The sequence below is a fragment of the Talpa europaea genome (assembly GCF_964194135.1).
Source record: "Talpa europaea genome assembly, chromosome: 1".
Taxonomy (NCBI): Eukaryota; Metazoa; Chordata; class Mammalia; order Eulipotyphla; family Talpidae; genus Talpa; species Talpa europaea.
The window spans coordinates 39,987,555-39,999,594 of NC_140073.1; the positions used below are offsets into that span (position 1 = coordinate 39,987,555).

General features: G+C 50.0%; 1 protein-coding gene across 1 annotated transcript in view; it reads left to right on the forward strand.

Moving 5' to 3' along the window:
* OTOG (otogelin) overlaps nt 1-12,040 on the forward strand; it is a gene marked incomplete at both ends in the record, with an annotated part of 72,398 nt that overhangs the window by 31,663 nt on the left and 28,695 nt on the right. Inside the window, 9 exons of the mRNA XM_084240272.1 lie at nt 578-685; nt 2,085-2,223; nt 2,402-2,536; nt 2,771-2,917; nt 3,199-3,318; nt 3,682-3,798; nt 4,430-4,586; nt 7,333-7,359; nt 9,751-9,918. Of these exons, the coding sequence (XP_084096398.1) occupies nt 578-685; nt 2,085-2,223; nt 2,402-2,536; nt 2,771-2,917; nt 3,199-3,318; nt 3,682-3,798; nt 4,430-4,586; nt 7,333-7,359; nt 9,751-9,918 (1,118 nt within the window). The remainder of the gene's footprint in view (nt 1-577; nt 686-2,084; nt 2,224-2,401; nt 2,537-2,770; nt 2,918-3,198; nt 3,319-3,681; nt 3,799-4,429; nt 4,587-7,332; nt 7,360-9,750; nt 9,919-12,040) is intronic.

Genomic DNA, 12,040 nt, shown 5'->3' on the forward strand with positions numbered 1-12,040 from the left:
TATTGTCATGCATTTTACTACTATATATGTTAAAAACCCCACAGTTCATTGACATTAATATTGCCTTAAATCATCAATTATCTATTAAAGAAATAAGAGAGAATTTTGAAAATATTTACCAACATAGCTTCTGTTTTTGTAGTTCTTCATGTCTTCAGATCTAAGTTTAGATCTTACCGAAAAACTTCTTTTAACATTTTTGTTAGTACAGATCTATTCATAGCTCCTCAAGCAGCTTGGGTAAGTGGACCAGTGCCCGTGTCAGTTGGTTTGTTAGTATGCGGCTGGTACTTAAGAGACACTGGCATTCAGATGACCAGGGGTTTGTCTCTGGTAGAGCTGAACCTTGTTTCCTGATAGATGACTAAGACTTCATAGCTGGATTGAATCTGTCTGTGTTTTTTCCCATATTAAGGTATCTCTGAACCCAACTGAGCAACAGGACTGTGTTGTGTGGTCAGTTCCTCCTATGGTAAATGCTGACAGGTCCCAAGGGCATCTTGTGGATCCAGCCACCTCCATAAATGGCAGGTTTGGGAGGGCAATCTCCTGACCACCTGTTTGCTTGTCCCTACAGCCTGCTCAGACATGGGGATGCATGTTTCCTGCCAGAGGAATGCCCATGTACTTGGAAGGGGAAAGAGTATTTCCCTGGAGACCAGGTCATGTCTCCCTGCCATACCTGGTAAGTGAGGACCTCACCCAGGCTCTATTTTTTAATGGATATGGAATGCAAGATCATGACCACACTAAAGCACCATGTTCGTATTCATGGTATGTGTTTGTGTGCTATGGAGGAGTTTCTGTACGTACAAGTGGAGGCATAGAAAGAATTTTGGGTTTTGTGAGTATTTGCATGAATATGAGTATGTTCAAACAGATATATGAATATGTACACTTGCATATTTGTGACCATGACAATATGTTTGCATATTTATGTGAACATGTAAGGGTGGGAACAAATACAAAACACATAGACTGCATATGTGAATGTACTTGTACAAGCTTGTATATGAATAGGTGAGCATTCATGAACATGAAGGTGTTAGCAAATACATACAATTTTGAATTTGTCTATCTAGACAGGTGCATTTATATATATTTGTGTGCATGTTCACTTGGTATAGGGACATATATGTGCAAATGTGTATGAATATGTGAATGAGTTCCAGGGCTGTGAGAGATCCTCCAGGACCCAGCTATATCTGTAGGACTGAGGCATCCCTGCCACTGCCCCAGGGAACCAAGATTCAGGGGACCCTGAGCCCGATTCCTGGACAGTGATCAAAGCACATCAGTTAGAATCGTGAGGTTAAGATGAAGAGGGGAAAGAGACAGGATCAGGACCCCTCATAGAGGCTGCCTAGCTCATTCCAGTGTAACCTACTTCCTATCTGGGACTCACATCAGAGTCCAGTACTGTTCACAGAGTTCAGGAAGGGCACAAGATCCTGGGTAGAGTAGTCTTAGGTCAGACAGGCTGTGTTGGTTCCCAGTTTGGTGTTTCACAGATGGGTGTGTTCTGTATCGCCACTCCCAGCCACCAGCTTTGCTCAGCTCTCATGTCCCTCCTATGCTGTAAGGTGAAGAAGATCTAGAATCCCCAGGGATTCCTCCTGCCTTAATGACTTGCTCCTCTCCTGCTTCATCCTACTTGTTTATCAAAATCACCATGCTGGTGACATCCACCTTTTGCACCTTTATCCAAGCAGACGAATGTGGCTGGAGGAACACTTAGGCTACTTGGTCTCGTGTTAAATTCATGACCTAGGACCTCAAAAAGCTGACCAGCCTTTGTGCTGTGTTCCCTGGTGTTTATTGTCATTCCCCCCCAGAAGACTTCCACATGAATAGATCTGGATTCACTCTCAGTTCCACTGCTTATTGGCTGTGTTTTCTTTAACCTCTCTGAGCTCCTGTGTCTCCTACATTAAATGGGGACTCACATTTCCACCCTCCAGGCTTCTGTTGGAGGTTGTGGGCATTTTTTGACCCTTGGTCCCGGAGCCCAGTGGTTGTGTCATGGATATTCAGGGTGCGATGGGGATGTGCCCTGCAAGCTGTTCTGGATGTGTATGTTTCAGTGTCTGCCAACAAGGCTCCTTCCAGTGTGCGCTCCATCCCTGCGCCTCCACCTGCACAGCCTACGGTGACCGGCATTACCGCACATTTGATGGGCTCCCGTTTGACTTTGTGGGGGCGTGCAAAGTGCACCTGATCAAGGTGAGCTTCTGGACGTTCTGTCCAGCTGGCTCCATGGGGACCAAGAGCAGCTGAGGCTGAGGACCTGTCAGTGCATGTTGATGCTCTGGACTCCAATGTGATGCATAATTGGGGGCATGCCTCTCTGCAGGATCTTTTCTTTCTCTTGTTTCATTGAGTGAACTTATTTTCTCCTCAGAGCACATCAGATTTCAGCTTCTCTGTGATTGTAGAAAATGTAAACTGCTACAGCTCTGGCATCACCTGCAGGAAATTTATTTCCATTAATGTTGGCAACTCACTCATCATCTTTGAAGACGACTCGGGAAACCCTGTAAGGCCCAGTGCTGGCGATGGTTGTAGAGACAATTTGCAGTTTAACAGGGTGGAGGGGGCTAAGGGCTGGTTTCCTTACATAAGTTTCTCTTGGCATGCCACTGACTCAGAGTCAGGAATACAAAGGTCAATGTAAGATTCTGGGGCTGAGCAGTGACTTGTAACCAGGCCCAGTTGACCCAGATGATGGGGGACACTTGGGCTTCAGGAATGACCATCTTTGTCCCCCTAGAGTCCTGAGAGCTTCCTGGATGAGAAGCAGGAGGTTCACACGTGGCGAGCAGGGTTTTTCACACTGGTGCATTTCCCACGGGAGCACATCACCCTCTTATGGGACCAGAGAACCACAGTGCACATCCAGGCTGGGCCACAGTGGCAGGTAGTTATGTGACCAGTGACCCCCAGGGGCCCTGTGCTCCTGCCTGGGGCTGAGCTGAATCACACTGATCTAAACCCTTCTGAAGAAACAGGAGCATCATGCACTCCAGCCCATCCTCCCCCACGCTGCTCTCTGCCCTTTCTTCTCTGACTCTTTTCCTACCGTTCTTCAAACCGGGACTCCGAAAGTCACTTCTGACCCCTGGCTTCTTGAAGATCCCTCTGCCCATGGTTCACCCCTGGTGTGCCTGCAACTGACTGTGTTGTCCTCTCTTTTCTCAGGGCCAGCTGGCAGGACTTTGTGGGAACTTTGATTTAAAAACCATCAATGAGATGAGGACCCCAGAGAACCTTGAGTTGACTAACCCCCAGGAGTTTGGTAGCAGCTGGGCTGCGGTTGAGGTAAAGTCTCCCCAAGGTGACTGCCTCCCCTCACCCAGATGGACTCTGGCCAACACTTAGAGAAGCTTGTCCTTAGGTCATGGAAGAGGGCTGCTTGCTTCCTCACAGCCTGCAAGAGAGAGGCTCCAGCAAGCTGGCTCTGTAATCATATGCAACATTATCATGCAGCATAATAGCACCCCTCCCCTCTTAAGTTGGTTTGAAGCAAGTCATGAGTCTCCCACTCTCACTAAAGGGGAGCATATTAAACAAGGGCATGAGCACCAGGAGTGGGGATCAGAAGGGGCACACTGAGTCTATCTGCTATGTCAGGCAACAGGTTTGGGGAATAGGGAGATCAGTAGCTCTGCTTTTGCCCATCAGTGCCCAGATACCCTCGACCCCCGGGACACGTGCGTCCTGAATCCTCTCCGAGAAACATTTGCCAAAAAGGAGTGCAGCATCCTGCTCAGTGAAGTGTTCGAGACCTGCCACCCTGTGGTAAGTGCCCTGGCCTCGCCCTCCCGAGTCACCATCCAGATGCCCACTCCTTTCTGCCCTGAGACCCCTAGACCTCAGGAGGACACCTCAGGTGTGGATGAAGAAGCTGCCTCTGCCCTCCTGGCCTCTGACCTGCTTAGAGAAGTCTGTCCTGTTTCCCCAGATGACCAGGGACAGAAAGCCAGTGTCCAGGCCTTTTCCAAGCCTCACTCGTCCTGGCTCTTCCTCCATCAGGAAGTTAGGTCTTCTGAACAGAGAACCTAAATCCTTCATGCCCCGGCATTGGCCACTGGCTGTTCTGACCACACTGGTGACTGGCACTCAGCTCTGCACAGCACCTCCAGGGCCTACACAGGCCGGGATTATCTCGGGCCCTGTCAGGCGGTGCATGCTTCAGCTCCCCATCCAATGGCGCAGGGAGGGAGAGTTTAGTGGGCAGAGTGAGGTTTGCCTGGGCCATCACGCTCTTGTTTCCCATAGTCACCTTTCTGCCCTCACAACACAGGCAGCTAACCCCATCCTGTGCTCCCTCAGGTTTATGCTGCTCATGAGGCTGGGGGCATCTGCCAAGAAACTGCAGGGCTAACCTTTAGGATCTACCCTCTGACCTCTGACTTCTGATCTTCTCTAGGTCGATGTCACTTGGTTTTACTCAAACTGCCTGACGGACACATGTGGGTGCAGCCGGGGTGGTGACTGTGAGTGCTTCTGTGCCAGCGTGTCTGCCTATGCCCACCAGTGCTGTCAGCACGGGCAGGCCATTGACTGGAGGACCCCGCGCCTCTGCCGTGAGTGTCCAGACCAATCACCTAAGGGGGAGGGGAGCCCCCTTGTGGGCAGGACTGTGGGTTACCATCCAGCCAGCATTTACTGAGTGCTTACTATGTGCCAGGCATCAAGTGTCAGTCACTAAATTCTTACAACAGCACTATGAAGTTGGATTCTGTATTCCTTTCTTGCAATTGGAGAAATAGATTCGAGAGAGAGAGAGAGAGATCAAGTAATATGCTCAAGGTCACAAAGTTTAGTGGTGGAGCCAGAGCTCGTCTTCGGCTAGTGTGCAGACACACTAGCTGCACACCTGTGTACTTAACCACTTTGCTGGAGGAACTAGGACCCTCGGGTCCCAGGCCCAGTGCTGCCATTTACAAGCTGGGCACCTTAAGCAACTTAACCAACGTCTCCAGGGCTCAATTTTCTCATCTGAAAAATTCACAATAGACCTACCCTCACAGGTTTATTGTGAAGATCACACAGGATCGTGAATATAAAGGCCACCACATCAGAAGTGGCCAGACATACCAGTTCATTTAAAGCAGTGGTGGTCTGCAAACACTTTGGGTTGCACACTCCCATCAGGTAAAACTATTTTGGCACACATGCATGTGCACACATGAATACGTGTACATAGATACACCATTATTAGTGTAAATGTACATCATAAAACTGATGGGAATGTAAATACTTAAAAGATTAAATAAAACCCATAGAAGTTTAATTAGTAATGAATTAAATATCATTTTCCTGAACATCAGTGATTCTCCCTAGTGCAAGCACACCTCACTTTGGGGGTATATTGGTTCTTACACAGGCCTGGGTCAGTCTGGGTTCAGACCCAAGCTCCACCACATGGAGTGACCTGGGGCATGTTCCTTCCACTCTGAGTTGTAGCCAGAGCTGAACAGATCTGTACTTACCTGGCAGGTTGCTGTGAGATTTAAATGAGCTGCACCTGGAAAGCACTGGGCAGGCACAGATGCTGTTGCTGACTTTGTGGTTATTTTGCATGGATGCTTGGGGGCTGGCACACCCTGAGCCCTGGGGGCTCCTGAAAGAATGACCTTGGGAAGAAGATGGAACAGAATCTACCTCTGGCATCCCTTTTCCCTGCCCATTTTCCCCGAGACCCTTCCACCCCAGATGCACAGTGTCCTCAGTAGTCTGTTACTTCCTCTACCTCCCTGATAAGTCCCTCAGGAAGAAGGAAACATATTTACTGAGAATTTGCTGTAATCATATGCAACATGAACATGAGCATGTGCCTGGCCCTGTGCCTTCTGTGCATGAACCCTTGTACTGATCATGACTGAAGAGAGGCAGATGAGGCACTCCCTGGGGCACAAGATTTAAGAAGGCACCAAGGTACATCATATTTTAAGCTGATAATTAAAAAAAATTCAAAATGAGTGCTAAAATACCATTGAAGAGAATATCAAAGGTTTTTAGTAATGACAGGATAAATGTTACTGATTTTTCCTATGTTTTAGCAAAGTGCTATCGAAATCTTGTATTTTTAACTTGGGGCTATCTGGGCGTATTTTGTTTGTTATGGATATTTTACATTACTTTTAATATTTTTTAAATATTGCATGAAAAATATTATGAATCTTGATTACTGGGATTTTTGCTGCCCCCTTGATTGTTTTTTTTTAATCTCATCCCTCAGGTGAACACTTGCTTTACCCTAATCCAGGCCCTGTCAAGTCTACAGGGCCAATATTAGTGGTGATCCCATGTTATAAAGGAGAGTGCTAAATTTCAGAGAGGTCAAGTAATTTGCCCCAGTACACACAGCTGATGAGGGGGAGAGACGGAATTTGAACCCAGGTCTGACTCCAGAGGGCTGTCTCTTGAGGACTCTTCTGGGTTACCTCCCAATGACCTGGTACACACTTGCAACCAGAGACTCGATCTTCTAACTTCCTAGTTCAGTCTTCTGAGTCCACCCATGAGGAAAAGCAGGTACTTTCCCATCGCCACGTGGCAGGTCAGTGTCCTGACTGCCTAGTGCACTGCCTCATGCTCTTTGCAGAGGGCGATGCAAATGCAAAGGAATAGTGTCTGGGGTTTGTAGTGTGGGGAGTTGGTGACTTTCCTAGACATCCTTACAAGAGAGGCAGACCTCTCCTCAGCCTTTATCCCAGGTTTACCCAACTATATCCTCATAACCTGCTTCTGGTTTTCAGCACCCCATGCAAGATCCCCAGCTCTCTCCAGCAGACTGAGAATTCCATGACTGAAGAGCCCGGGGAACAGGCTGTGGTGCTGCCCTGGGTCACTAGAGGGCGTGCTAAGCACATGTTTGGTACAGCTTGCCAGAGCTTGATAAAGGATGTGGCGCAGAGAGGCCTGAAAAGCTTTGGGCCCTGGAGGCTCCTGGTCCCTTCCTGCTCAAGGCTCTTGAAAGGCTGACTTCTATCTTGTGCTTGCGTTCCTCTGGAACCTTCTACAACACTTCTAGTTGGAGCTTCCGCCCCATGGAAGCCTTTTGGGGCCACATAAAACATCTTTCTGGCCAAGATTCATTCACTGAAACATGCTAAGTACCTCCTCTAGGCGAGTCTTTAATTCTTGTTCTGGGGGCACAGAAAGGAGCCATTGTATTCCTTGCACCTAAAGACATCCTGATCCAATGGCCATGCCTGACTCTGGGAGTTTGGGAGGCAGGCCAGGTTCGGCCCTTGGGGAAGGATGGAGAGCTGTCTGTTTGTTCCAGACTTCTCAAGAAGTCTCTTCTTTCACTCTCTCTTTCAGCATATGACTGTGACTTCTTTAACAAAGGTAAGTCCACCCTCCCCAGGTGGAGCCTTGGGGACCAGGGCACCCTGATGCCACAGCAGCACAAGCCAGCCTGAGGCCCTGCTGGCCCTAGATGAGCCACGGCAGGGAAAGGCCCCCATCATGCAAAGACCTCTGATGGTGCAGGGCCCAGAGGTGCCTGGAACTCTGGTCCCAGCAGCTCCTGCAAGCCCACATCTTCCCAGGGAACCTGCTCACCCATGGCAGCTTCATTAGGAAGCAAAAGCCCATTTGCACCAATGTGCAGTGACCTTCATAATCTAGCTCACTGCACATAGTCTTGGGTTTCCTGCAGTTCTGAGTTAGCAAAGCAAATGTACACTGTTCCTTCTAAGGATGGCGGGACAAAACCTGTGGACTGGTTCAGCCTGCCAGATTCATCTTCAAATTTAGCCAAGGTCTTGGGGTACCAGGATATGCTCCAACTTCTGCACTAACTTGGGTGGAAGCATAGGTCATGACTAAAAACTTAAAAACCACAGGGAGGTCCAGTTAGAACTAACTTATTTAGTTGATTCTTAGTCATTAAATTGCTGGGCAGTGGGCAGTGGGGGGAGGTGGGGACCCGCTTCCCAGAAATGGTTCTCAGCATTTATCTCTGTCCTATTGGGTCAGACCTGAGCAGAGTTAGATACTCATCAGGTCCTTGGTAGAAGTCACCTTTGACTTCCGAACTCTCTTCTCTCCCCTCCGGGCCCCATCCAACGAGGAGCAGGTCCATGGGAAGAGGCACAAAGCTTTGTCCTCAGCTACTTACATTATCAGATTTTGGTTTGAGGAGCAGCCCCCTTGGAGAGAAAATAGTGAGCAAAGCAGTGGAGAACAGACTAGAGACAAGGGAGCGTTGTGGGGGGGCGGTCTGTGAGATGAGTGGACCAGGGACTGCAGCTTTGCCACACTGTTAGCCCCTCAGGGTCCCTGGTGTCCCCATATCTTTAAACCCTAAAGGAATGAATCCATAATGAGCAATTGTAGCCCCTAGACAGGCAAGGTCTGCCTTACATCAGGCAAGACATTTCAACAACACAGCTCTGAGCAGAGATTTCTCTCTTCTGTGGCATTTTGGGTGGCAGAAACTGGCAAAGGACAAGCTGTTTCTAGCATCCTCCACCTACCCACCCACCCATCCATTTCTTGTCCTGATCTTTTCCCAACACTTGCTGTGGTCTGGGTCCCTGCTGGGTGCTGGGAAATCATGGGGAGGGAGAGCTGTCACTGTGTTGTGCCAGAGCAACTCACTGGCTTTCTCCAACCAATTGTGTGTTCCTTACTTGTTTGGTTGGTAGTTTGCAGTTGACCACTTGTGGGTGTATTTACACCAAAGCCACAAAGCAGGATTCGGTTTGCTGTTTTTCTGAGAGCTGGTTGTTAACTATTTACCTGTGCAGTACTGCAAACACGTGCACCCAGGATCAAAACCCTCGCTGTAAACCCAGTGACCAGTGAGTGGCTGGTAGAGCACCGAGGAGGAGGGATGACGTTATGCATGGCAGGAGAGGGGGCAGGGAGAGCCTCGGCAAGAAGGTGACATTTAGGCTGGGCCCCAGAGATGGAGTGGGTGTCTGCCAGACACACAGCTGGGAGGGTGACTCTGAGTGGGTGGGGCAGCACAAGCGGAGACATGAGGTAGGACACAGCACAGCTCTTCCAAGGAAAGCCGGAGCAGTTCGGTGTGGCAGGGCCAAGAGGACAGGGAAGAAGGAGGGGTTGAGGCATGAAGGTCCCTGGAGTCAAACTGGGCTCTTGGATTATGTCTGAGGGCAGTGGGGTGCCATAGTGAGTCTCAGCAGGGTCTGGCTAGAAAGGTGACTTAGGCACCCATGGAGAGGAGGTACTGGAAGGAAGGGGACACTCCAGAGGCAGGAGCTCAGTTACAGGCTGTTGTCATTGTCCAGGAAACCCAGTCCCTGCTCTAAACTGACACCTGCAGGGACCCATGAGATGCAAAAGGGACATTTGTTTGAAATAAGTCAGCGCTAATGTCCCCAACTAAGCTTGAGTCCAAGCCTTCCGAGCCTTCATCCCTTAGGTTTTGGGTGGGCAGAGACCAGGCAGCCCTAAGTAGTGCGGTGGCTGCACTGGAAGAGTCTCAGGCATTGGACATTCCCATGGAGGGACATTTGGGGGGCCCCATGTCCTCCCTAAGTGGTCTTGTTTCCAGGCTCCCTATGAAACAATTTCATTCTCATCAGGGGCTGGCAGTTCCTGTCTCTTCCTTCTCATTAACAATCAAGGTCCCTGGGCTTGGGGTGAGGGGGTGACCATGAGCACCAGCTTGACATTTACCCTCTCCCCCACTTGTAGCAGGGGTGGGAAGGTAGTGTGGGAGTTGGGCAAAGGCCCAGGGAGGCTGACTGGATCCCTTTTCTCCAGCACTAGGTAAGGGTCCCTACCAGCTGGCCAGCTTGGCAGCTGGTGGTGCCCGAGTGACTGTGAAGATGGCAAGTGGTTCCATAGCCCTAGTGAGCACAGGTGACACGGCGCCTGGGGACATGGTGAACTTCTTGCTGACCGCTGCACTTTACAAGGCCAAGGCCCATGGTAAGGCCCACCTCCAGCCCTGGTGGGGGGAGGCAGACCCTAGAGGAGGGGAGAACAGTGAGGCCCAGAGCTGTCTGCCGCACTTGCAGAAATGAGGGGTCTAACAGGGGCCCTTTCCCTATTTGATATGGGGCTTCTGGGTCAGCCGTTAGCCTCTGTGATGACCAGCAAAGCTTCTCCTGTGAATGGAGCAATGATCCCCTCCCTTGCTGACCGAACAACCTTTAGTGGGCCACGGCCTACAAAGACACACACAGCTGGAATCATCCATTGCCTCTGGGTGTCAGAATAGTCTTCGCTTTAGTGGACTCTGTCTTGTTTTTGGAATTCAGTGGTATCTAAGGGGTGGCACTGATTTCTGTCCTGTTGGGCCACCTTGCCTGGTGTAGAGTGAGCCCTGAGGCCAGCAAGCCTTTGTGGGCCTGGGCCAGCCAGCACCTCAGTTCCCCACTGTCAGGAAGTCTTCTCATCTCTGGCCATTTGGGAAGCACCCCAGTGTGTGTGGTTCCTGTGATCAGGGTTTCTCCCCACAAACCCTGTTGGCCCAGTTCATCAGTATCTTCCTAGTCACAGGAATGGGCCAAGCTGCCAATCCTAGCATCCACTAGAATCTTGAACCAACACTCTCCTCAGAGAGTTCAGCTCCAGCTCAGAATTTAAGTTCTAAGATTCTCAGGGTCTCTGGTTGATCTATTTTGGAGGCTCTCTTTACCCCTTCCCTTCTCTCCATCTCTCTCTCTTCTCTCCTCTCCATCCCTTCTTCCCCTCCCTCTCCACCTCTCTCCTTACCCCCCTCCATTTCCTTGAATCCTAATCACATGCAAGGCACAGAACTGGGCCCTGGGGACTCAGGGGTGTAGCAGACACCGGGCCTGTCCACCACAAGTCCTCAGGCCCACCCAGGAGACAGAGATGGTCAAAGGCATTTACAATGATGAGCATTTGGGAGGAGTTCCTCACTCAGTCTTGGGGCCATGAGAGGCTTTTTAGAATAAGTGTTGTTCTCCGGAGAGGTGAGAAGTTGTCAGGAAGGAACTTATATGCCAAGCTCAGGAGTTGAGTCTTTATCCTGGGGGCAATGGGAAGCCATGGAAGGCTTTAAGGGGGGACACCCTACTTCCTGGTCCTCAGCTGTGGTGACATTCATGTGAGCCGAGGATACAACAGGAGGGGCCGGGCACAAGGAAATCTGGGGCCCTGAATAGATAGACAGAAATGTCTTTTGAACAGACTGAACAAGCTGGGGTTTGGGGATTTGCCAGGTTTCAATGAGCCCAGCTAGGTCTACCCCACACAGATCCCACAGGTCCAGGGCTGGAGCCCAGAGAACATGTGTAGGTTGGACTCTGCTGTCCTATCTCCTGTCTTCACAGGAGACCTTGGTCCCCATGGGTCTCATTGTCCCTGTGTCCACAAATATGTGCCCACAAGTCTGGCATGGAGTCTGGCTATGTGTTGGGGCAATTAATTTAATAGCCCTACGCCACCTTGCAGGGTAAGTAATACGCATATGTGACAGGCTTGGCATAGGGCCTTTTGTATAGCCCCTCCCTCTGAGGTGGCCCCAGTTTCCCTAGGAGGGACTCCATGGAGTCCCTATTATCCCTCCCTGGATGGCAGTGAAGAGACATGAGGTACCTGGAGGAAGAATTCATTATTAATGTGAATAACAATGACTGCTTTTAATCAGTGATGCACGATGTGCCAGACACATTGCTAAGCAAGCCCTCTACCTGCTGATTTTATTAAATTCCAAGAGAGCTCTGAGAGGCAGTGAGTTCATTCACTCAGTAGCTAGTATTTACAAGGCCTACTTCATGCCAGGCACTGTGCTAGGCACTGGAGAGCCTAGAGGGAAGCCAATAGAAGAACAAAAGTCCCTGTCCAAACTGGGGGTGAATAAACATGAAGAACTAGTAGACTCCTTAACAGGTGAGAAGGTGATGATGCTGCTGTCTCCACTTTGTAGATGACACCTAGAACCACAGTGATGGGGGACAAGGGGGGTGGGTTTGGAGCCAGGCAGGGTGAAGCAGAGCCCAGGATCTTAGCCACTGCACTTTTAGCCCCAGAGATGGGCTCAGGGGGTGGGCATGGTGCAGCACAGAGGCCAGAGCACTGG